General features: G+C 33.4%; 1 protein-coding gene across 1 annotated transcript; it reads left to right on the top strand.

Moving 5' to 3' along the window:
* The first annotated feature begins 10,261 nt into the window (after nucleotides 1-10,261).
* Nucleotides 10,262-10,680, top strand: LOC141392510 (uncharacterized). Its single transcript, XM_073965448.1, has 2 exons — nucleotides 10,262-10,450; nucleotides 10,519-10,680. The coding sequence occupies exons 1-2, from the start codon at nucleotides 10,262-10,264 to the stop codon at nucleotides 10,678-10,680; spliced, it is 351 nt and encodes a 116-aa protein (XP_073821549.1).
* The last annotated feature ends 17,182 nt before the right edge of the window (nucleotides 10,681-27,862 follow it).

Genomic DNA, 27,862 nt, shown 5'->3' with positions numbered 1-27,862 from the left:
CCAATCACTATCTGCTGGCTAGGCCCGACACATTCTGGAATATCAGGAAGGATATTCATGCTCTAAAGTGGTAGGTCCAACAATATAGGAGAGAGCCCCTATATCAACAGGCATACCAAGCAGGTTTTAATAGTATTCACACGGATGCAGTTGATAAGGCCATAAGGAAATATAGTGTGAATAAAGTCCTCGGAGTACATCCCCTATCTATCGCAGCTGAGGAGCGTCAGCTCCCACGATAGACCAGAGTAGTTTTGGCTCAACTACGCTCGGGATCGGAATCGACCGCGCCATGCAAGACATCTGCCCAGTATGCGGCATGGGCCCGCACGACACAAACTTTTCAACCTACTCATCTAACTCCAGTGGATCTGTGGTTACACGCCATCGAAGCGAGATAGACCCAGTGCCAGATTGAACAGAAGAACGAACATACAAACATAATAAAAAACACTGTTACAACAACAACTGGTCTTAGATGCTAATACCTACTAGATAACACTATCAGAAGACCTATTGGTATTCTATCAAAAGGCCCATTTGTCTTTTATCAGCAGAGCTATTTGTCTTCTATGCGAAGATTTATTTCTATGAGAGGATTTATTGGTCTTCTATGAGAAAAGCTATTGTTCTTTGTTAATAGGACCTATGGTCTTCTATGAGACCACCAGCTGGTCTTCAAAAAGAATACCAACTAATCCCTTATCAGAAAGCCAACTGATCTTCCTTTCGATTAGAAGACCTATTGGTCTGTTATTGAAAAACTTATTGGTCTTGTGTGAGAAGACCAACTGGTCTTCTTTGATAAGGCCAAAAATATATAGGCCAGCTGGTCTTCTTCTATGAGAAGACATATCGGTCTTCTGTTAGAAGTCGTCTTGGTTTCTATTAGAAGACTTATTGGTCTTCTATTAGAAAATGTATTGGTCTTCTATTAGGAGACGTATTGGTCTTCTATGAGAAGACTTATTGGTCTTCTCTTAGACGACCTAGTGGTCTTCTATGAGAAGATTTATTGGTATTCGGTGAGAAGACTATCTGGTAACACTATGCAGCCAAATTTTTGGGGGTGGAAAATTGCTTTTGCCGATGAAAGCCCTTGGTGAGTATATTAAAAACCCAAAAGAAATTTTCGCCATGGGTCAAGTTTCTGAGATATCGCGTGATGATTTTTTTTGAATTTTACCCTATAACACTTAGGAAAATGGCTTCATATCTCTCTTCGGCGTTATTGTAGCTTCGTTTTGAGAATACATGTCTTCAGTTAAATCGATTGGTGAATGTTTTTGTAGAATACTTTATTCTTCTAACACAATTCCTTTCATATCCTTTTCGTCCTTTATTTCTTTAACCGTAGTAGAAGTACCACAAGATGAGATTTTTAGACATCCAAATATTCTACTAAACTGTTGCTCAGAAGATATTAGGTACGGCTCTCCTTAGCAACTACTCAATATTGTCCCGTTTTCCTTGTCCCTTTACTCGGTCTTGGTTCAGAAAAAAACTATGTTTGGTTTTTAGAGAAGACATATTTGATTTTATTATCAATAGGAAGACAAATTGGACTCCTACCAGAAGTACTCTCGGAGAAGACCTATTAGCCTTCTTTGAGAAGACACATTGGTCTTCTTTAAGAATACTTATTTTACTCTCTTTTAGAAGGCTCTCATAGTAGACCCCTTGTTGTTTGAAAAATGAACTAAAAAATCTGAGTGTTCTCCTATTCATTACATAAATATTTCCATGGTCCTTGTGTAGGGTATAAAAATCACCACACCGACTATACCCACTGGCCATTTTCACTTATAAAGCTTTATTTCAAACTAAGTGTAATAGAAAATATAGAAAACACCCAAACAACACACAGTGCCCACACGTATAGGCGTTTTATGCTATTGCTTGGATTTTTTTTTGTTTTTTTTTGCAATTTAAAGCTGCAAAATTTTTATATTAAAATGTAACATGAATTATTAGGTAAAAATACAAAAATTGCAAAAAGAAAACGGCACAACAGAATGAATACTAAAATTTACAATTTGTTGCAATAACTATTGCATATTGTTGCAATATGTTCTTTTTATGTGCCACTAGAATTGTTATGAATTCGTTTATATGGTTGGAATTTACCTGGAATGGTACTTCACATGATTCCACCCGCCACTGTCTCTTGGTCATTCACATGGATGGATGGATGCATTAAGCCATCCATCCATCCGTCCATTTCTCCGGTATTTCAAAGTCATTTATTTGCAACAATGATTCAGCCGATACGGTCGAAATTTATGTATGTCCATGTCGTTGGTATTTTTCCGGTTCGAAAAGGCCATAAAAATATTTTTAACAAAAAAATATGAATTTAATCTTTGATTGTTTTTTTTGCACTTTTCTTCATTTCAATTCATAAAAAATTAAATGTGAAAATAGGGTAGGGATTTGATTTAGTTGGATGTGATTTCATATTTTACACTTGATGTTAAGATTAAGTTTTGCTTTATATTACATCGTCTAGTATGATTTCAAACATAGGCTTAATAGAGGTAATTTTGGTCATTCGAGGTGGATGCAATGGGACGCCTCCAAATACTGCTGATAGTGAGATATCTAACAGTAATAAAACATGGAATATTCAGACTCTTTAACGATAAATGCAGTAGGCATCACAACAGCACCTTAAGTTGACGTAATGAGTTATGCCTGCCATGAAATTAGGAATATCTTATGGGTCGATTCCGTATTGCGACGTGAGTCATGTCACGTCGTCTATCGTCTCTGCGACAAAATGTACTACGTAAAACGATAGAAAATAAGCGTCGATAAAAAGTTATCGGTGATGTAGCGAAGGGTTTTTTGTTTTGATTTGAATAAATTATCAGAACAAGTTGTACACAAAAGTTATAGTTTTCTAAAATGATAAGCTCAGTGGACTATTTTTTGATGATAGTGAAGAAGATATAGTTAACGTAGCATCTATCAGACATTCAGGAAGAAGACCTACAATTATTATTATTATTAATTTGTATTATTTAAAACTCTAAAAATTTTGTTTATTATATATCTTAAGAAATTTTGTACGTTTTAAACACATGGAGCCAAAATGGCCTAACCCTCAGTTCCTATAAATATAGTTTTTTTAATGGATTCCAAAATGGCCTAAACCACGTAATTTTTTTATTAAACTTTAATACAGTCTTCATCTAAATTTTTAAGACCTTATGATTAAAATAAACCAAATATTGCAACAAATATTTACTTACTATTAATAAAAAATAATAAAAATATTTTAAAGAAGTATTTTTTTTATACCCTCAGCATTTATGCTAACTATCCCCTCGTTACACTTTCATACGGGCAAAATGTGCCTCATCGATATAATGGTGTTAGACCACAAGTATGTTTGGACGAAATCTGCATCAGACAATTTGTAGTCGATTGAGCAATGTCCGTCCGTCTGTCTGTCTGTCCGTCTGTTTGTCTGGCTGGAGCGCACAATAACTCTCGAACGGATCAACCGATTCGGTCCAAAATTTGGCTTTCGTAATATTTTGTCCAAACTTAGTTTAAGTTCGAAGATGGATTATATCGGTCCACTCCTTCCGGTACCTCCCACACAAAAGTTCGGAAATGTTTGAAAAATTTTTGCGCACGGTAACTCTTGAAGGAAGTAACCGATTTGGTCCATATTTTGCACATCCTGAAATTTCTACCAGGCTTAGATGAAGTTCCAATATGGACTTAATCGGTCCACTATTTAGGGTACCTACCACACAAAATTTCGGAAAAGGTCAGTTTAGCACCTGCTCTCAAATCGCTTTAATTTTTGTTGTAACAACTTGTATTCACTGCCCCGCTTACGACGGTACAAATTTCATCAGGGGCAAGTCCAAACTGCTTGAGAAGATATCCTTAAAGGTGCAAAAAAAACCTATGACACCGTGTGTAGTGGTTGGAGCGCAAGATAATTCCCGAACGAATCTACCGATTCGCTCCAAAATTTGGCCTACGTAATATTTTGTTCAAACTTAGTTTAAGTTCGAAGAAAAGCCATATCGGTCCACTCCTTCAGGTACCTCCCGCACAAAAGTTCAATCATTTTCGGAAAAATTGTGCACACGATAACTCTTGAAGGGAGTGACCGATTTGGGCCATACTTTGCACATCCTAATATGTCTGCCAAATATAGATCAGGTTTGAATATGGACTATATTTGTTCGCTCCTTCGGGTACGTCCCACACAAAATTTCGATTAAAGTCACTTTAAGACCTGCTCTCGAATCACTTTGATTTTTGTTGAATCAATTTGCTTTCGCTGCCTCAATAAAGACAGTAAAATTTTTTTCAGGGGCTAGTCCATACTTCTTGAGAATACAGCCCGAAACGTGTAAAAACACCTATACCACCGAATACTGCGTTCGCCCACACTTTGGATACCGTATTATTTCTTCGAACATTATGTAGATGAAATTTGAAGGTGGTGCTTATAGGCCCACTCCTTCCGGTACCTCCTCCACAAAAGCTTGAAAATATTCGCTTAAATGGTACGCGCGATATCTCATAAACGCAGCAATCTTGGGGTACCACTCACACAAATGTTCAAAATTTTTGTGTGGTTAAGGGTCTGTTCGAGGTTTCTTTGCAAATTTTTACCGAAGGTTTTTCTAGTGGCCCTAGTTACAGCGATATTATGTTTTTCGTAGGCAAGTTTGGTATAAAATCCCTATCCATCGACATCCCCAAATTGTGGAGCTTTAATCCAATCCATACTTTTGTCGGTTCATACTCCCAAAATGTTGGAAATCAAAATAAATACAAAAGTTTTTTTTGGAGAAAAAGTGTTTGTCTCCACACAGGCTGAGGGTATATCTCTGTCGGCAAAGCCGACTGATAATTTTTTAGTTGTTTTTTGGAAAATCTAAGTATAGTCTCGACAATCCGGACACTCATTAATCCGGACAACGTGGTAATCCGGACACTAGAATTTTTTACATTGTAGACTCGGTAATCCGGACATCTCATACTTTTCGTACCTCGATAAACCGGGCATCAATATTTTTTCCTATCTTGAGCATTAGATTTTTATTTATTTCATTGACATTTTTGTTTTTAGCAATAGCAATTGGTGTATAAATAAGAAACTTAACGAACACTTTTTTGTGGCTAACTTACTCAAAAATATCCGGACAATTCGATAATCCGGACATCTCCGAAACATGTGGTGTCCGGATTATCGAGACTATACTGTATAGTGATACAAATAGTGCTTTGATAATATTACATATCAATTCAAATAGGTAGTAGTGCAACAAAAATTTAAAGTTCACAATTTCGCTATTAAACATTGTTTGTTGTTGTTTTTTATTTCATTTCCGCATACAAAGTGGCGAGCACTTTGCTAGTAATGATTAGAGTTGGGCAATCTCGTTCAATTGAACGATCCGGATCACTGTCCTCATTCAAAGGCGAATGAGTAACATCATAAAAACCAACGTGTGATATTAAGTATACGCAGTTTGGTCAAAGAAATTACCGGTGTCCATTGAACGAGATAGTGATCCGGATCGTTCAATTGAACGATATTGCCCAACTCTAGTAATGATATATATGTAATGATATGATGACAAATTTAGTGAGAAACAAAAGGTTATGTCGTTTTGGTTATGTGGTGTGGCTCCAAAGCTTATTTACACCCAGCAAAATTTGAATGAAGGGGTTCTTTGCGATGACGTGATGACATGTCATCTTTTGCATTGGTTCAAAGTAAGTCGTGAAAGATCCGATATTTTCATTAGGATTTGAACCAATGCAAAGGAAGTCGTGAAAGATCCGATCTTTTCATCAGCATTTGTACCCATTCCATCGATCCAATAGAGATGATGTTTGTGTTTTTATTTACACACCTGTTTATTTTCATTTTGGTATGTTCCAGTACTGCAAAAATCTACTAATTTTTACTATTTTTTCCGATAACATAAAGGACAAATTGTTATTGTAGTAAAAATAAGTAGCAAGAAGGTACTGGAACAGACCAAAGTTGTTAGAACTGTCGTCGTGATGTTGTCTTACATTTCCTGCATATCAGACAACTAAAACTTCTAAACAATTGGTATTGTATGAAGTTCGAAATGTCTGCAATAAAAATGAAGTCCCAATCATCGAACTAAAAATAGAATCGGACTGCACACATTGCTATTTTAAAAGTTCCCTTGTCTGTTCTAAATATGACATAGAATGAAATCAATCAAATCTCGCTTCTTGGAATTTGAAAAAAAAAGTCCGAAACGAAAAGGAACAAGAATCTGAAAATAAAGAAGAAACGACTTTTGGAAAGAAACAATTAAAAATAAATTAATTAAGCATAAGTGGTATTTTCCATAAAAAGTCTCTCCACCCCGTTCTTTACATTTTGTTCTTAGAGATCCCTAAAGCAAGCCGGGTTGTAGATCCCTACATATTTCCGTCACTAAACAAAAGAGTATAAATTACCAAAATGTTGTTAAAAAATAACAAAATTATAAAATAAAAGTAATTTACGAAATAAAAATACTTAAAGGAGTGCATTTGGAGTCCATGTCGAAATCTGAACTGGTGATGGGAAGATAATTGAAAAAACCTTTTGTAAGATGAAGGAATATCAGTTGCGGAGAACGGAGGAAGTAATCTTTTGCGTTGCAGCGGTGGTGATTACATTGCAATTTTGGATGTAAACTTTTTGCTGATAAATTAATTGTAGTTATTTCATGAATTCGTTTGAATTAATAAAGAGTTTTGTTTTTCATGAAAACCATATTTCAATACAGCATTTCCATTTTCCAAACAAGACATGAAAATTTCATGCCAAGGGGTTGGTGAAAATGATATGCCAAAGCATTGGTTAAAATGACATGTCAAAGCATGGGTGAAAATGACGTGTCAATCCATTGGTGAAAATGACATGTCAAATCATTGGTGGAAATGACATGCCAAAGCATTGGTGGAAATGACATGTCAACGCATTGGTTAAAATGACATGCTTAGGATTCAGAAAAGAACGTCATCTTTTGGGGTCCACGCTCATATAAAATTCATCGATGAAGATGCTAAAAAGATGACATGCTAGATCACTTGCACCCATGATTGAATGTCATCTTTGGCATCGAACATTTTGCTGGGAAGGTACCAATCTTTTATAAAGGAAAACATGAAAAAAACCAAAAAGTTGAAACACAAAAAATGCCATAGCGCATTCATTTTTCAACCGGTTTCGTTGATTTTTCCCATTTTGGAAAGCCAACTAAATTTCCTACTTGCTAACAGTAAATAATTGTATTGTTAGGTATCGTTTACGCAGCCTAGAGCACAAGGAAAAACATTTTGCTGTTTTTAATGCGTTTTTGTCCCATAAAAAACACTATTACTTAGCCATTTGTTAACCGATTTTAGAAATCTATCGCTTGTTCGAAAGACAATATTCTCCCCTTTCTAATAAAGGATAGAGTGTGAAAATCGGTTGTGGAAAAAAGAAGTAATTTCCGTTTAAAGTTGAAAATCCAAGAAAACCCATTTTTCACTACATTTACCGTTATAAAATCAAAAACCGAATTGACCCAAAGAAACCAAATGTATTTTCGTCTTCTATGGACTCCCACAAAACCGACTTTATGCATTAAAACCCCTGCAAATTTTCACTGTAGCACAGTGTAATTAATCTTATATATTTAGAAAAATGTGTATAAATAAAAACACAAAGTCATCTCTATTGGATCGATGGAATGGGTTCAAATGCTGGTAAAAAGATAGGATATTTCACGAATTAATTTGCATGGGTTCAAATGCTGAAGAAAAGATCGGATCTTTCATGACTTCCTTTGCATTTGTTCAAATGCTAATGAAAAGATCGGATCTTTCACGACTTCGTTTGAACCAATGCAAAAGATGCCATGAAATCACGTCATCGCATGGAACCCCTTCCCTCAAATTTTGCTGGGTATATATGTAATGATATGATGACAAATTTAGTGAGAAACAAAAGGTTATATCACGAAAAATGTCTAAAATTGGCTTTTCCATTTCAAAAAAATCAAAAAAACATTTTTTGATGCTACATCTATGATTTTTGGTACATAGATTAAGAAAAAAATCGTCATTCCAAATCTGTTTTCGTAACCTACTTTGATCGTTGCGCGCAAAAGATATGACCCTTTTAATTATGCTAATTATAAAAAATTCTAAAAAAATCGCGGCTTAATATAGTAAGCTGTTATATCCTATTATCGTTAACTGAATTCGCACCCTTTGCGATGATGCAAAAAAAATCGAAAAGTTTCAATGGATTCGCGAAAAATTAAATTTGTTAAATAATTTTACGTATTTACAAACATATTTTTGAAACAATAGCGCTTAAACTTACAAAATATATATTTAAAAGAATTATAGCAGCATCCAGACATTGTGAGGAATAAAATGAAACCTAAGTCGTGAAGTTTGGATCTTTAGTATTCATGTTATTTGCAAAAATACAAAGAAAATATGACGAAAAAATAAAAATCGTGTTATTCTAATTTTATTTTTTTATGGTTTTATAGGAAAGGTTGAAGAAAAAATGTTTGAGTTCTTCGTCATTTTCGTCCAAATTTCACGCAATAATGAAGATATTCCGTTGCAACAAATTTTTCGCTTATAGTTTTCCTATTGGCGTATATTTTTAGAACAGTATATTAAATCACAAGGAATTCCAATTGTGGCATAACATTAAAATAATGTTGTATTGAATATTGAATATTGCGCATCCAATTTTCCAACACAGCGAATCAATCCCTTTTAGTTGTGTACAGTTTGTGAAATTCTATTTGGCGGCCACGATGTAGCGTCTGTTGCATATTAGGGCGCAAAATACAGTTAGATGGTCATAATTTCCACGAAGTTCATTTACATTTTATGCGCATCCGATTTCGATGATAACCTTTAAAAAATACATCATTTAATGTCGTTTCATTGCGATCGATCAAGAATCGTGGATGTAGCATCGCACTTAATTTTTAGAAAAAATCAATTGTATCTCCGGATTAGCGATAGTTTTGAAATATATGTTTTTCGCATATTTTAAACAGGCATATAGCTCTATTTATTTCAGTAAAAATGACACTTCCAAAACGCGTTTCAATGCGCGCAATTTTCAAAAACATTCTTTGCAGATTTTCGAAATTTGAGGGGTATCATATCCGCCGATCTAGTGGACGGATTTGGACGCGTCATGGCTTATTAGATTCAGAACGTAAAAGAACTAAGTTCACGCGGGTTTCACCGACAATTTAATGGCAGTTGCAAATTTTGAATCAAAAATCAGGTTTTTTGTAAAAATTTACGCACAAAAATTTCGACTTTAAGCTGAGATTGTTGTGAACCTTTGTATTGTAAACCCACTAATTGAAAATTGACTTAAAAAAATCGTTTCCTTCAACGATTTTTCCAATTTTTTTACATTAATATGTCCACAGCTTCCGCTCAAATTATAATTTTAAGAAATCCATCGGTGAATCGTGCTAAAACAGTTTATTTTACCTAAATGCGTTCAAAAGTTATGGTATATTACAACAATTCGCGAGTTACAATACCCCATACCCCAGTTTCAACATAAGTAAATTTTCTACAAAAAGCCGATATATCTGTAGAGTGACTTCAATAGTTTGTCAAAAAATTTTCAAATTGCTTGTGCGTGATTTTTTTAATCGAATCATCTTATGATAAAGATGTTATCTAATCTTAAAAACTCATCAAAATATGATACAGTTTATACGTGTATCAGACACATTCTCTCACCGTGTTCATCTTTGGTATATACCCTCTTTAGCTAAAAGGTTGATGGTATAATACTACGATATGCTTAATTTAACACAAACTGCTATATGAAAAATATATACAAATTAAAAACAAAACCAACATTTGACTATGATGATTTGTTAAAATAATAACAATTTCAATAAAGACAGTTTGTAAATTTCAATACTCGCAATGCTGGCGAATCAATTCAAAATCATTATTTCAATAATTTGTGTGATTATTTTTTCAACCAACATTATTTTGGCCGAGGTAAATTTCTGTAAATCTCGCCCAATTCTGTCGAATAAGAAATTCAATCATATCCATATTACAGCGCAATTATTTTATTCAAATGGAGCAATGCAATGCTCAATACAATACATCCCGCATACGAAGTTTCCAATGTTATGTAAAAAATGATACCAACAACGTGGGACTAATATTTGGGCACTTGGAACTTGCATCTGCCATGTCAGACATTACAGTGCGGACAACATTGCATTCGTTTCGCAAAAATATGCAAACAATAAAACTAATTGACTTAACGATTACTATTTGTCAACTACTGGATGTGGCGAAAAAAACCAAATTGGTGTCATCTTATGTGGATAATATTAAAAAATATTTAAATGTCATACCAAAGTGTCCTTTGCGGAAGGTAGAAACTCATAAAGATTCTTGCGTAGGAAATGTTCAATTTTTTCCTAAACCTCTTTCTCTTTCCAGAATTTTAATTACACTTTGACTGGATTTCATATTTCTAATATGGAATTACCAGCTTATGTGCCGGAGGGTAAATACAAAACAATGCACATATTGGAATATCGAAACAAACGTATTGCCGATATTATGGTTTGGACTCATGTGAGCAAACTGAATAAAATCTAAATGTTTTAAAAACTTTATTTTTTTTAATATAACTGAATATGTTTGTAAATATGTATGTGAATTGAAAAGCAAAATTAAATATGTTTCTTGACATTTATTCAAAATATACCTATAGCATTTTGTTCTTCGATAAAAAGTCGAAGCCTCGTCCCCGTTGTGGCTATACCCAAACATGAACTTATGTTGACAATTTTTGGTGGAAATGTTTTGCGACAACTGGAAACCTAAAGTGCCTAATAACAGGTAGTTCGGTGAAAGAAGTAGATAAAATCCTCAAAATACCGTACATCGGAAAGTACGGTTATATAGGGGCTATACCAAAACATGGACGTATGTTTACAATTTTTGGTGTTTCGTGACTGCAGGGAAGCTCAAATGTTAAATTACGAGTATTTCGGTCAAGAAATGAAGTTAAATGCTCAAAATACCGAAAATCGGGAGGTACGGTTATATGGGGGCCTATACCAAAACATAGACTTATATTGATAATTTTTTTGTGAACCCTGGATACCTCAAATGACAAATTGCAGGTAGTTCGGTCAAAAAATGTTGCTAAAATTCTCAAAATACCGAAAGTACCGTTATATGGACCAATACCAAAACATGGACATATTTATATTGACAATTTTTGGTGGAGTAGTATTGTGAACACTCAGAAGCTTAAATGTCAAATTACAGCTTGTTCGCTTAAAAAGGCAACTGAATTCCTATAATCGGGAGGTACAGTTATATGGGGGCTATGCCAATTAATTAATTATACAGTCAGTGCATTGTCTCAATTTAAACTTCTATATCTCAAAAGGATTTGCTGTTAGATGGTCCGGATTCAAAGTTGTGATATCCGTCATTATTATTAAAATCGCAAAAATTAAATGTTGGGTTTTAAATTGCGGTTATTGTGATATCTTCGTTGTTTGATCACCTACGAGAACCTACATTACATCATTAAAAAGCTGATATTTTCTACTTTCATTGTCAGGTATACATACATCTTATAGAAGCTGAGATATTCGCTTTGGAAAAAACGTTGTCTTTTTATCCATATAAGTTTTTTGCTTATTACGAGCCCTAAATATTATGCGACCATCACCAAAAACAATCGGCTTCTTCATCTGTGAGACCCTTATTAACCCTCAAAATTTCGTAACGATCCTATCAAAATTGCGACCTGTAGCGTGATTTCCAAAAAAAAAAAAATTGAAAAATGGGATGTATTACCGACTACTGCGATATCTCCGTTATTTGGTCGCCTACGCCGACCTAGTTTGCATCATTGTAAGGATGGAATCTTCTACTTTTATAGGCAGGCTTTGCTTTTGGAAAGTCTCCAACCAAAGCTGTGATATTCTTCATTATAATCAAAATCGCAAAAATGAAAATTTGGGTTTTATTTGCGACTATTGTGATGTCTTCGTTGTTTGATCACCTACGAGAACCTACTTTACATCATTAGAAAGGAGATATTTTCTACTTTTATTGTCAGGTATATTGCAATCGGTATAACTCATACAGAAGCTGAGATATTTGCTTTGGAAAAAACGTTGTATTTTTATGCACATAAGTTTTTTGCCCATTCCGACCCCTAAATATGATCCGACCATCCGGGACCCCCATCAACATCCAAAATTTTGTGACGATCCGATCAAAATTGCGACCTGTAGCGTGATTACTAGGATTAGATGGACAGACGGACGGACGGACACACATAGCCAGATCTACTCAGCTCATTGGTATATATAAGGTCGTTACACACTTTTTGGCCAAAACCAACTTATAATACCCTCCCCACATAGTGGTGTAGGGTGTAACAAGTAAAAAAGTGTCAGTCGGCTTTACCGACAGAGGTATACCCTCAGCCAATGTGAATTGAAACTTTCATCTACGGACAGATAGAATGTATTTAGCGTCTCTTCAGAATTTTATGGCCCTTTTTCAACATTTGAACTTGCCGACAAAAATGTGGATTAGGAATTAACACAAATGTTGAACTTTTGAGGGGGAGGTACCCTTAGGGAGGGCCGATATGGGCCATTTTAGAAGTTAAACTAAATTTTGACAAAATATTAGGAGATCCAAAGTTTGGACCAAATTGGTTGCACCACACAAGTGATATCATCCTAACACTTTAGTGACATTTTTTAAATATTGGGGAGAAGTACCGGAAGTTGGGGACCGGTATTGCCCCATGAAACTAAGTTTGGATAAAATATGACGAAGACCAAATGTTGCACCAAATCGGTAGAACAGTTCGAGAGCCACATATGGCGACATAGGGCTTTTTAAACCTTTCGGGATGTTTTCCCAAGAAATATGGACCTGCTCCTGAAAAAACTGTTACCGTCGTAATGGAGGTAGCGAATGCAAATCGCTTCAACAAAAATCAAAGTGATTCGAGAGCAGGTCTTAAAGTGAACTTATCTGAAATTTTGTGTGGGAAGTACCCAAAGAAGTGAACAAATATAGTCCATATTCGAACCTGATCTATATCTGGTAGATATATTAAGATGTGCAGAGTATGGATTAAATCAGTCACTCCCTTCAAGAATTATCGTGTGCATATTTTTCCGAAGAGTTTTGCATTTTTGTGAGGGAGGTACCTGAAGGAGTGGACCGACATGGTTTATCTTCGAACTTAAACTATGTTTGGACAAAATATTACGAAGGCCAAATTTTGGACCGAATTGGCAGATCCGTTCGAGATTTATCTTGCGCTTTAACCACTACACATGTGTGTCATAGGGGTTTTTTGCACCTTTCAGGCTATTTTCTCAGGAAGTATGGACTTGCCCCTGATGAAACTTGTACCGTCGTATGGGGGACAGCGAATACAAGTTGTTACAACAAAAATCAAAGCGATTCGAGATCAGGTCCTAAACTGCACTTTTCCGAAATTTTGTGTGGGATGTACCCGAAGGGGTGGACCGATTGAGTCCATATTTAAACTTCATCTAAGTCTGGTAGAACTTTCACGATGTACAAAGTGTGGTCCAAATTGGTTACTCCCTTCATGAGTTATCGTGCGCACAAATTTTCTGAACATTTTCGAACTATTGTGGGGGAGGTACCGGAAGGGGTGGACCGATATAACCCATCTTCGAACTTAAACTAAGTTTGGGCAAAATATTACGAAAGCCATATTTTGAACCGAATCGGTTGCTCCGTTCGTGAGTTATCGTGCGCACCAGCCAGCCAGCCAGCCAGCCAGACAGACAGACGGACTTACATGGCTAAATCAACTCCAAATTGTCTGAAACGGATTTCGTCCAAACATACTTGGGGTCTAAAACCATTATTTCGATGAGGCACATTTTGTCCGTATGAAAGTGTATATACCCTCGTTAGCATAAATGCTGAGGGTATAAAAATAAATAGTTTTTACGCTTTTTTTAAAAAGTCTCTCGCTTAAGGTCCAATTTTTAATATGTATAAACATATGAAGATCGGATCATCTATTTTCGAGCTATAGTGGGCCCTACATTCCAAGATGTTAATTTTGAGAAAACTGCGTTTCAAACTTCGTTGATACATACAAATCAGAATGAATTTTCTCTTTTTAACGCTCATATCTCAGCTAATTTTTGTCCGATCGACTTGAAATTTTTGGAACATATTCTATTCTACCTATTCTTTAAAATAACCTAATAAAAATGTTCGATTTTATAAAATTTGTAAGTGTCCCTAACCGCTTAAAATCTATCGATTTTGATGTCCTTACCAAAATTTTCGAGGGAACATTTCTGTAGATTTTTTTAATGAAGAAAATCTGATCTTGTGTTTATTTTTCAGTTCAAAAACAAGAAGGACATGGAAGGAACTGAGCTAAAAGCACAAAATAATCTACAAAGGATTATTCATTTCATTTATCTGAAAACATTTCATCTCAAAATGATGAAACAGTATCGCCAAACAAAGATATAAAGCTACGTACTCAAGCATTATTGGGGGTCAATAAAAATCTTTAGGTCATAACTCAGAAACTTCTGCTATGGGTCCTTTGGAGTTTTTAATATATTCAATAGGCGCTTTCATTCCCAACATCAATTTTCTACCCCTAGACGTTGACATCCATTTTATGTCAGTATGATTTTCCATAGCGACTACAATGTCCTTCATATGAGTCCAACAGGTCCTTTAATAGAATACAAAGATGACATCTCACAAAGACAAGATAAGAAGATGAGAAGATCAGTAGATTTTTGTGAGAAGACCAGTAGATATTCTGACAGAAGACTTGTAGGGCTTATATAAAATACGTTAAATGTCCAATGATAATTCCATAGAACATTACTTTTGCTTGCAACAAAAATAAAGGATCAACTGGATCAAAAATATTCTGGACATGCAATTTGTAATTAAAATAGAGATGAAAATACTAGACTTCAAAGAACTGTAAATATCGTAATGACTCGTACTCTAAATTTGTATAATGTTTTAAGCTATCTTTTAAAATAAATAATGATTTTTAAAAAAATATGTTTCCCGAATTAAATGATATATTTTTATATTGTAGAAAAAATTGCCCGGAGTCGGAGTCGAGTTATTTTTTCGACTCAGGCTCCGACTCCAGCAAAATTGCTCTACTCCGACTCGTAGACTCCGACTCCGAAACCCTGGTCGTGGTTCTTAACCTCTTTGCGCATACATTCCTATACATTCTTCTCCTCCAATTAATTAACGTTTTGTTTTTCTGCACCAAAGATGTACGCTCGATTCCAAACGGGACCCCTTCGCTTGTTGTGGTATCGAGCTCATCTCTTAAATATCTCTCCAACATTTTCAATGAACAATTGCTATCTTTATAATTTTATTAAAAAAAATACAACAATTATTTTAACTTCTTAGTTTTGATGATGATGCTTCAAGCTTCATTGCAGTTAACTGCAATCATCCTTAGCTTTGGTTTTGCTTTTTGTTTGTTTTTCAAATATTTATTTAAGCACTCTTTTGTTTTGCTTATGTTTTTTTGTTACTACACTCGACTCAACTCAAATCCCCAAAGTTCAAAAAGTCTCATTAATATCGGATTAAATCCCCGAAAAAGAGACAATAATGACATTGTCACCAAATATTTACAAAACCAAAAAACCACAACATTTCAAGCAAACTGCTAAAAAGAAACTTCTTCAGCAGCAACTGTCAAATTGCAATAACAGCAACAACTACACCATAGTTGGACTAGTGACATCATCTAAAACTGAAGGGATAAAACTACCACCACAAACAAGAAAAAGAAGAACAGATGATGAACAAAAAGTTGTTAAAAATTAGTTGCATTGCATTTGTTGGTGTTTGGTTTGTTGTTCGAGTTGCAACAACAATTGCCGCCAGACAACTGCAAATTGCAGAGTCCTCTGTGATGTACCAAAAATCAACAACAACAGCAAACTCTTTAATAATAGTGAAGACAGAAACAGCATATCATTGAATCTAAGGGCTATGAGGATATTTTTGTACAACTGGACAAAAGTTGAAAGCGTGATGATGGTATTGTTGATTTTGCCGAAAGTGAAAGAAAACAAATATAAAGTTGGAACAGTGAAAAACAAACTTTATGATGACTAAGATCATCTTCACATTGGGATTATTTAGTAAACGATGGCATTACTTACTAAAATGTAAAATATGGAATGCGACGGGAATTTGGACACCAGAGATAGCAAAGTTTGTTGTATTCTGGTGGTGTTACGACTCATTACTTTATTATGAGATCATTTACAGGTATCGGAGTTTAACCCACATGTCTTGTTTTCTAACATATCCTCCCACAAAAGGCCTTCTTCTAATGTAAGACGGTCTTCATCCCATAGAAGATATTTAAAACGTTTTCTGTCCACACAGAAGTTTTAATGTGACTCCTTTCACGGAAATATTTGATCCTCCAAAGATTTTGTTCCCATAAACAAACTTTATAAGGTCTCCTAAATACAGAAAATATGCTATTCTTAGTTGATGGACAACTCCAGATTCAAACATCTCCTTATTTCTCTATTAAACTCCAACTTAATATTTAACATTAAATTTTCCAATTGAAACATTTCATTTCCTCCCAATTGTGCTCACTTACTCTTTATACCTCTTATTTAGATTTCCTTTTTTTTATTATTCCTCCTTGACCATAACAAATAATTCAAGCATTTATTATTCACATTATCCCCATTGCGACAAATATATTATGCTGCAAAAGAATACGACGTTCTCCACTACCCCTCCAACGCCATCTTTTATCGTCTCTCAATCCATGCCAACAGCATTTCATCGAGTTGGGTTTAAAGAAAAGGAGAAACTAAGTAATAGGGATATCAGAAGGTTAAACTTTTGCATATTTCATATGTTAACGCTTACACATTGCAATTCAACGTCACGAGCAACGAGCAAAGCTGTCGACATTTTGATTTATAACTTTAAGGATAAAATGTTATAGCTCACTAGCTAGCTAGTACTAGCACTAGTGGGTGCTGTTTGTCCTCCAACTGTTTGTTGGCGGTGGTGCTCAAATGTTAGTGGCGGATTAAAGGATTGCTTTAGAATGCAGCTGGGATGATGATGATGATGACAAGGAGGAGGACGAGAACAAGAGTATGGACCAATATTTAAATATATGTAAATGTATTTGAGTGTTGTAGCAAAATACGGAGAAATGACAAAGCAAATGCATTTTTATAGCCCAAAGAAAATGGTAATAAAACCCTACACAATATGGAGACGAAATGGAAGAAAATTGGAGTAATATTCGACAAAAAGAATACACTGCGAGTATACAAAAGTTCGAAGGGGTTTTTTTTTAAAAAATATTTTTTAATATACATGGATTTTTTAAAATAAATTCTTTTTATAATCGTGGATTTTTTAAATATATTTTTCATAGTTGTGGATTTTTTTAAATATATTTGTTTATGATCGGGGATTTTTATAAATATATTTTGTCATAATCGTGGATTTTTTTAAATATATTTTTTTCAAAATCGGGAATTTTTTAAATATAATTTTTTCAAAATCGTGGATTTTTTATATATATATATATATTTTCAAAATCGTGGATTTTTTAAATATAATTTTTCATAATTTTTTTAAATATATTTTTTTCATAATCGTGAATTTTTTAAAATATATTTATCATAATCTTGAATTTTTTAAAATATATTTTGTCATAACCATGGTATTTTTAAAATATATGTTTTCATAATCGTGGATTTTTTAAATATATTTTTTCATAATCGTGAATTTTTTTAAAATATATTTTTTCATAATCGTGGATTTTTTAAAATAAATTTATTTTCATAATCGTGAATTTTTTTAAAATATATTTTTTCATAATCGTGGATTTTTTAAAATAAATTTATTTTTATAATCGTGGATTTTTTAAAATATATTTTTTCATAATCGTGGATTTTTTAAAATATATTTTTTCATAATCGTGGATTTTTTAAAATACATTTTTTCATAATCGTGGATTTTTAAAAATATTTTTTTTCATAATCGTGGATTTTTTAAAATATATTTTTTTCATAATCGTGGATTTTTTAAATATATTTTTTTCATAATCGTGGATTTTTTAAAATATATTTTTTCATAATCGTGGATTTTTTAAAATATATTTTTTCATAATCGTGGATTTTTTAAAATATATTTTTTCATAATCGTGGATTTTTTAAAATATATTTTTTCATAATCGTGGATTTTTTAAAATATATTTTTTCATAATCGTGGATTTTTTAAAATTGTTTTCATAATCGTGGATTTTTTAAATTTTTTTCATAATCGTGGATTTTTTAAAATATATTTTTTCATAATCGTGGATTTTTTAAAATATATTTTCTCATAATCGTGGATTTTTTAAAATATATTTTTTCATTATCGTGGATTTTTTAAAATATATTTTTTCATAATCGTGGATTTTTTAAAATATATTTTTTCATAATCGTGGTTTTTTTAAAATATATTTTTTCATAATCGTGGATTTTTTAAAATATATTTTTTCATAATCCTGGATTTTTTAAAATATATTTTTTCATAATCGTGGATTTTTTAAAATATATTTTTTCATAATCCTGGATTTTTTAAAATATATTTTTTCATAATAGTGGATTTTTTAAAATATATTTTTTCATAATCGTGGATTTTTTAAAATATATTTTTTCATAATCGTGGATTTTTTAAAATATATTTTTTCATAATCGTGGATTTTTTAAAATATATTTTTTCATAATCGTGGATTTTTTAAAATATATTTTTTCATAATCGTGGATTTTTTAAAATATATTTTTTCATAATCGTGGATTTTTTAAAATATATTTTTTCATAATCGTGGATTTTTTAAAATATATTTTTTTCATAATCGTGGATTTTTTAAAATATATTTTTTTCATAATCGTGGATTTTTTAAAATATATTTTTTTCATAATCGTGGATTTTTTAAAATATATTTTTTTCATAATCGTGGATTTTTTAAAATATTTTTTTTTCATAATCGTGGATTTTTTAAAATATATTTTTTTCATAATCGTGGATTTTTTAAAATATATTTTTTTCATAATCGTGGATTTTTTAAAATATATTTTTTTCATAATCGTGGATTTTTTAAAATATATTTTTTTCATAATCGTGGATTTTTTAAAATATATTTTTTTCATAATCGTGGATTTTTTAAAATATATTTTTTCATAATCGTGGATTTTTTAAAATATATTTTTTTCATAATCGTGGATTTTTTAAAATATATTTTTTCATAATCGTGGATTTTTTAAAATATATTTTTTCATAATCGTGGATTTTTTAAAATATATTTTTTCATAATCGTGGATTTTTTAAAATATATTTTTTCATAATCGTGGATTTTTTAAAATATATTTTTTCATAATCGTGGATTTTTTAAAATATATTTTTTCATAATCGTGGATTTTTTAAAATATATTTTTTTCATAATCGTGGATTTTTTAAAATATATTTTTTTCATAATCGTGGATTTTTTAAAATATATTTTTTTCATAATCGTGGATTTTTTAAAATATATTTTTTTCATAATCGTGGATTTTTTAAAATATATTTTTTTCATAATCGTGGATTTTTTAAAATATATTTTTTTCATAATCGTGGATTTTTTAAAATATATTTTTTTCATAATCGTGGATTTTTTAAAATATATTTTTTTCATAATCGTGGATTTTTTAAAATATATTTTTTTCATAATCGTGGATTTTTTAAAATATATTTTTTCATAATCGTGGATTTTTTAAAATATATTTTTTTCATAATCGTGGATTTTTTAAATATATTTTTTTCATAATCGTGGATTTTTTAAAATATATTTTTTTCATAATCGTGGATTTTTTAAAATATATTTTTTTCATAATCGTGGATTTTTTAAAATATATTTTTTTCATAATCGTGGATTTTTTAAAATATATTTTTTTCATAATCGAGGATTTTTTAAAATATATTTTTTTCATAATCAAGGATTTTTTAAAATATATATTTTTATAATCGTGGAAATATTTTATATTTTAATATTTGTTTTAAAAATCCACGACTACGAAAAAAGTATTTTTACGAAGTCCACGACTACGAAAAAATATTTTTAAAAAAATCCACGATTACGAAACAATATTTTTAAGAAGACCACTATTACGATTTTATTTTAATCGACGATTAAAATGTTTTTTTTTAATCCACAATTTTGATTTTGTATCTACGAGTATGTTTTTTTTAATCCACAATTATGAAAAATTATATTTTTGACGAATATGCAAAAAATATTAAAACAACCCACGATTATGACCTTGGAATTCTATAAAGAAATATTATTTAAAAATCCAAAATTATTCATTTTTTAATTACCAACCAAACGAGAAAACAAAAATTACCACCATTTAATAGTAGAGTAAGATTTAGCTCTTTTGTGTATGAGTTATTCTGGGATTCATTCAAATACCCCTTTATGCAGAAATTCATAGTGCCAAACATCTTGCATTTGTGACATTGAGATTCACAAAAGATTATTGTTGAAGTGAAAATGGACAAGGATTAGGAAAAGACATATTACTTATAAAGAAATATAAAAGAAAATTGCCTCTAAACAATATTTAATCAAATTAATTTCTTTGAATAAATTTTATTAAATTTATACAATCAACATTTTGCGCAACATTGCTACCCTATTCATTGCCTAAATTGCCATTTGGGCTAAGCCGACAATATGGTTTATCGGAAGTTAAGTTATTTGTTTCCGTTTGAGAGCACATAAGCTGCAAGCAAGCATAAAAAGATTCGCCTGAATCCACACTAACACCATTGATAAACATATATGCATTCTGAGGCGTGTGTAAACATCCATGTCAGACGCGAAAAAAGCAGATCCACTTTATGTTTTCTTAAGTTGGCACGGATGTTTAGCAGCCAGACAGTTTATTTATGTGAAAATCAAATTTATTATTATAAGATGCAAACTTCCCAAAGGGAAGCAAAGAAAAAAAATAAGCAATAACACATGCATATATTCAAAGAAAAGTTATGGCAATGGATGAAGGCTGGGCAGATTTAGAGTGGAAGCAATTTTTTGAGCTTACGTTCATATCATAGACGTAAGGAATAATGTTACAAACATTTACATACACACATGTTGCCGCAAATGTTACGGCTGATTCTATATATAATGAAGTCATTGCGCATTTGAATTGACATTTTGTATTGATAAATATTTGATTTCAATAAGCAACAATATTAGACATACCTCGGACTTCTTTTACGACACGTTCAAGTTTTAAATATAATCATGTTATTGACGAGGTCTACGTCAACTGATGTGCAATAGTTAATAATGTATAATTGCATACTTTTAGGCATTATCAATAAGCTATTTTAGATCGCTTTTGTATACGCATTGGAATGAATACAAATACAGTAATAGATTATGCTGTGATGTGACTATTGTAATTAAAATAATTTTCATCAAATTTTTTCCTCTTCAAGTCAACTGTGTCGTATTCAACCTATTTTTTAACCGGGTTTCTGCTATTCTAATGTTAAACCAATCGATTTTCGATGAGAAAAGCAAAGAGTTTTTTATAAGAAGATAAATCAGTCTTCTATAAGAAGATCCCTTCGAGAACAAGTAAGAACGGCCTTAACCCTCCACCGCGAACTGTATTGAAGTAAAAAGGAACAATTAGTTCAAAATAGCAAAATATCTGAACTGATAATATTCCCCTTAAAAGAGCTCATACGGGGCGTCATCGTTGTTCTTTCCAAAGCACGGATCAATATTTACAATTTTTCGAATCGAATTTGGTATTCTCTGATAACACACAATACTAAACTGCAGCAATGTCGAAAATTTGAAAATTGTACAAATAAATCCTCGAAATACATAAAATTGTACAATAACTTAAACCTGGATATATATGGATAGTATTTTTGCGGGTAAGTTCTATATCTTTTGGGAACGAAGAGGAGTTTCAGGTGGAGAGTTTAGTACCAACAACGAAGACTGAATACCAAAATGTAGACATTTTGGTGCGATATTGAGGCGACAACTTTTAAAATACCGAAAATAGGGAGGTACCGTTTTATGGAGCTATATGAAGGCGTGGACCTATACCGACAAATTTCAGATGGAAGACAAAATGCCAAATTTCAGCTATTTCGGTGGGAAAATGAGTCTAAACTTTCAGAATACCGAAAATCCGCAGGCACCTTTATATGAAGGAAATATTAAGGCGTGGACCGATACCGCCCATTTTCAACACCAAACATCCTATAGTGCTAGGCTCTATCTTCAAAATTGCGAGCTGTATCTTGATTTCAATAGACGGACGGACATACAGAGGAACATGGTCATATAGACTTAGAATTTTATGGTGATCAAGAATATATGGGGTTTCTGAGTGAAATCGGACACTTTCTCTAATGAGGTTTTTGATTTCCTTTAGTTTTTGCTGTGGTGATGCTGCTCAACGGCAAAACATTTCAGTATATTTTCAGATTTATTTTGACTAAAGGTTCCAGAGATATCTATTACTATTGTTTCTTATTTTTGTAAAATTTGTCAAAAAAGTTTTCCCCATATACCACTATATACAATGTGTGATTTTACCAAAAACTATATAGTTTAATTTATAAACAAACGTTCTGATGTTTTATTTAGGAATAAATCTTAAACATCTTAAAAACTTCTTCATTTTGCTATTTAAAGAATGGTCTGGCGAATAATGTGCCAGCATTAGTACGTAATACTGAATGCAGTTTTTTGTGCCCGCGATAACTTCACGCAGAGGAAAAATATTTTTCGCTTTTGTTGGAACAAAAATATCTGTTTTGGTTCCAAAAATGTATTTGTTTTGTTCAAACATTGTAATCCAAATCCAAAAATACCATCTTTTGTTCCAAACATAGAAAACAAAAACAACTTTCGAATTTCCGCAATATTGTAAAAATCGTTAACAATACCGATTGTAGGAACTATCATAATCTAATTTTGTTTACAAAAAGTATTGTCAACCCAGAAAACCACCCCAGAAATTTTTGATTTGAGTGTATATACTTCTCATATACACTTTTCGCATAACTTGGATATAAATGTCGCGTATAATATTGCAATCATTGATGAACACAATACATGGTTTGCTGCATTGGCTGACAACAAAGACAAACAAAAAGCCACAAGCACCCACCACAACATAAGGAATAATTAAACACCATACCAAACTCCGGTATAACACCAAACCTCAAAGCACAATGAAGATAGAAGAATGAAACAAAACAGAAACAAATAAAAACAAGTAAGAAAAGCGTTAAGTTCGGTCGGGCCGAACTTTTTATACCCTCCACCACAAATTTCAGCCATTTCGGTGGATTAATGTGGCCACAACCTTCAAAATACCGAAATTCGGAAGGTACCGTTCTATGGGGGCTATATGATGGCGTCGACCTATACCTACAAGTTTCTGGGGGAAAGTTTTATACGCCTAAAGAAGACTAAATACCAAATTTCAGCCATCTCGGTGTGATAATGAGGCTAAAACGTTCAAAATATCGAAAATCGGGAGATATTGTATTATGGGGGCTATATCAACACGTGGACCTATATAAACATTTTATGGTAGAAATGTTTCTTAGCCTCTGGAAACACAAAATACAAAGTTACAACCGATTCTTTGGTCAAATGGGTCTAATACATTCAAAATATATTAAAATGACGCGTACTTTATAAAGGTCCTTATGTGGGGGCTATACCAAAACGTGAACCTATATAACCTAACTTTGGTAGGAATGTTTTCTGGCCTCTGAAGACAAAAAATACCAAATTACAACCAATTCTGTGGTCAAATGGGTCTAATACATTCAAAATATATTAAAATGACGCGTACTTTATATGGGACCTTATATGGGGGCTATACCAAAACGTGGACCTATATAACCCAACTTTGGTAGGAATATTTCTTGGCCTCTGGAGACACAAAGTACCAAATTACAACCAATTCGGTGGTAAAATGGGCCAAATATCTTAAAAATTCCTTAAAACGACGACGCGTCACGCGTCATTTTGTATGGGGGCTATACGAAAGCGTGGACCTACATAGCCCACTTTCAATACCAAAAGTCCTACGTAAATATAACATATTTTCCCAAAATTTCATCAACCTACGTCAATCCGTTCGGACGCTAGAGTGATTTCCACAGACGGACAGACGGACAGACGGACGGACATGGCTATATCGATGTAGAATTGCACGCTGATCAAGAATATATATAGTTTGTGGGGTCTACAATGATTATTTCGAGTAGTTACAAACGTAGTGACAAACTTAATATACCCCCATCCTATGGTGGAGGGTATAACAAGAGTCTCCTTGTTGGTATACATACGCACAAAAACAAAGATAAAGCATCATGTCATACAAACAAAACTCACCATAATTGTTTTTTTCAACACGGCATCGAATAGCGAGGGAAGAGAAAAAATTGTCGAAGAAAAGAGAGAACTATTGTCCAGTTGACAAAAACTATTTTTGGATTTAACAAAACCCAATTGTTGGAATCACAATACTACATTTGGAATTTAACAATATCTTTACAATACATATTTTGCTCTTCGAATATTGTTGGATCAATCATATTTTTTTCTCTGCGTGTTCGACCATCTAATATCTCAAATTCAAAGCCGCTTTCGTATTTAAATAGTCCTCTTCTGGTGCAAAATATCACTTAAATATTTGTTTGATCATCATTTTAGTTAGTTTATTGTTCGGCTAGTACAATAATTGCTAATCAATTTTCAAAATCGAAAAATGGTTCAGTTTTTAATATGTTTAAGATAAATTACCAAATAAAACTATGTACATGCGTCCTTCTCTTATGAAAAAGCCAACTGGCCTTTTATGACCTTCAATAAGAAACCATATGATATTTTTGGAAAGATCAACAGTTACATATATATGGTACTAGACCTCAGTTAAAAGAACTTCTGGTTTATGGGTATCTTATGAAAAGTCCTATTTGTCCTTCAAAGAAAATACCTGTTGGGTATCTATTGCTCTTCCTCAATATCCCACTAAAATGGCTGAAATTTGGTATTTAGTCTTCGTTGGGGGTATAAAACGTTCCACCTGAAATTTGTCGGTATAGGTCCACGTCTTCATACAGCCCCCATAGAGCGCTATCCCCGATTTTCGGTATTTTGAAGTATTTTGCTCAATATCCCACCGAAATGGCTGAAATTTAGTACATAGTCTTCGTTTGGGTGTTTAAAGCTTTCTACCTGAAATTTGTTAGTATAGGTCCACGTCTTCAGATAGCACCCACAGAACGGTAACTCCCGATTTTCGGTATTTTGAAGGTTTTAGCCTCAATATCCCACGGAAGTGGCTGAAATTGGGGATATAAAACTTTGCACCGGAAATTTGCCGGTATAGGTCCACGACTTAATATAGCCCCTATAGAACAGTACCTCCCGATTTTCGGTATTTTGAAGTTTGTGGCCTCAATATCCCCATAGAGCGGTACCTCCCGATCTTCGGGGGTATATTGGAGCCACAACCTTAAAAATACGGAAGATGGGCAATTTGACGATTTTTAGCTCAAAAAAACTGAAATGAAGATTTGACGATAAATTGTCCATTTTTAGTTTTGGCAAGTTTTTCACTTAAAATTTTGTTTTGTATGTTTTTTTCCAAGAAAAGTACCAGTCTTTTTTGCTTTAGAAAAGGCACATTTTACACCCGGTTTCAATTCAGTAACATGGATCTACTTTACGCCAATTGTTTTCTCTTCTTCTCTATTATCTATATACAACATACGGTCGTTGTACTTTACTTTAATTTATGTGTTCAGCTTAGAATATAATCACAGGCATCGAAATCTGCGTCATTTTCATCCCCCTCTAATATGTCGGATACAGCCAATATTAAAGTAAAAGCCTAAATTAAGTAACCTGGCTGCATAGCGACCGTTTTATCGGTCTCTTTTTGGCGGGTTCATCATCGCTCGTTCCTATGATATGGCCTAGCCAACGCAAACGTTGCATCTCGATACGTTTAACTATACTGCTGTCGTTGTATAGCAGATACAGCTCGTGGTTCATACGACGTCGATATTCACCGTCAACGCAGATTGGTCCATAAATCTTCCGAAGAATTTTTCTCTCAAACACACCAAGCACTGCCTTGTCTGCCTGCGCAAGTACCCAGGCTTCTGAACCATACACCAGCACAGGTAGAATCAGTGCATTGTAAAGTGTTGTTTTTGTTTGACGAGATGTGGCTTTATTCCTAAAATGCTTACTCAGCCCGAAGTAGCATCTTTTGGCCAACACTATTCTTCTTCGTATTTCACAACTGATGTTGTTGGTTGTGTTTACGGCGGTGCCGAGGTAGACGAAGTCCTTTACTACCTCAAAATTATATAAACCAAAGTCAACAGTTGGCCCAATCTCTATGGACGCATTGCGCGTCGACACCATTAACTTTGTCTTCTCGCCGTTTACCGCCAGACCCACTTTAGCAGATTCCCTTTCGACTTTTTCAAAGGTATTAGTTACTTCCTTTACCGATCGTCCTATGATGTCAATGTAATCGGCATAAGCAAGTAACATATGGCTGTTTGTATATATTGTGCCACTTCTTTTCACCTTCGCATCTCGTATAACCTTTTCCAGCAGAATGTTGATAAGATCACACGAGAGGCCATTACCTTGTCTGAAATCTCTTTTGGTACCAAACTCTACGGAGAGGTTCTTTCCTATTCTAACTGACGATCGAATATCAGTTAATGTCATTCTACAAAGCCGGATGAGCTTTGCAGGTATACCAAATTTGAACGTAGGGGGCTGTCGAAGGCTGCTTTGAAATCAACAAAAAGGTGGTAAGAGTCGATCTGCATCTCTTGGGTCTTCTGCAGGATTTGCCGCAGGGTTAATATCTGGTCAATGGTGGATTTGTCAGGTCTAAAGCCGCATCGGTATGGCCCAATTATTTCATTGACCATAGGCTTTAGTCGTTCGCACATTATCCTTGACACTATCTTGTAGGCTATAGGGAGAAGACCTATGCCCCTATAGTTAGAGCATATAGTATTATCTCCTTTCTTGTGGACAGGGCACAGGATGCTCAGGTTCCAATCGTCGGGTACTCGTTCTTCCTGGTGCTAACTAGCTGAGGAATACACCTTATCAGCGTGTCGCCTCCGGTTTTGAACAGCTCGGCTGGTAAACCATCGACTCCTGCTGCCTTATTATTCTTCAGCCGATTTATTGCAGTCTTTACCTCATCTTTGCTGGGCGGTATATATTCAGTACCATCTTCTGGGATTGGATCTCTGGCATCTTCGTCGCCTTCGCTACTATTGGTTACCAACAGTTTCCTGAGCACACTACCTGTATCAGTTACCAAATTACCTTGCTGGTCTCTACAGGAGGATGTGCATGACATCATTCTGGCTATTGTACATCTCGATTTTTTCCCACTCCCGTCTTTCCATTTTTTTTTCCTGCGGAAAAGACGTTTCACCTCTCTACTTTTCTCCCGGTACCTCTCTCGTGCGCTACGCGTTGCTACTGGTCATACCATGGATTCTTTGGTGGAGGTCTCTGGTATCCAAGTATGGATTTTGCGGCTGTTTGCATGGAGTGGGCAATATTTTGCCATTGTGCTGATATGTTATCGGGACGAGGAGTGCTTTCATTACGTAATTG

The sequence above is a fragment of the Musca autumnalis genome, unplaced genomic scaffold (genome assembly GCF_047663935.1).
Source record: "Musca autumnalis isolate F117 unplaced genomic scaffold, ASM4766393v1 scaffold_2, whole genome shotgun sequence".
NCBI lineage: Eukaryota > Metazoa > Arthropoda > Insecta > Diptera > Muscidae > Musca > Musca autumnalis.
This window is presented reverse-complemented; position numbering and strand designations above follow the sequence as displayed.

Bases quoted from the DNA above. Each gene is read 5' to 3' on its own strand.
- LOC141392510 (XM_073965448.1), top strand. From the start codon at position 10,262: ATGTCAGACATTACAGTGCGGACAACATTGCATTCGTTTCGCAAAAAT. The intron at 10,451-10,518 runs GTAGAAACTCAT...TTCTCTTTCCAG, and splicing joins CAAAGTGTCCTTTGCGGAAG to AATTTTAATTACACTTTGAC.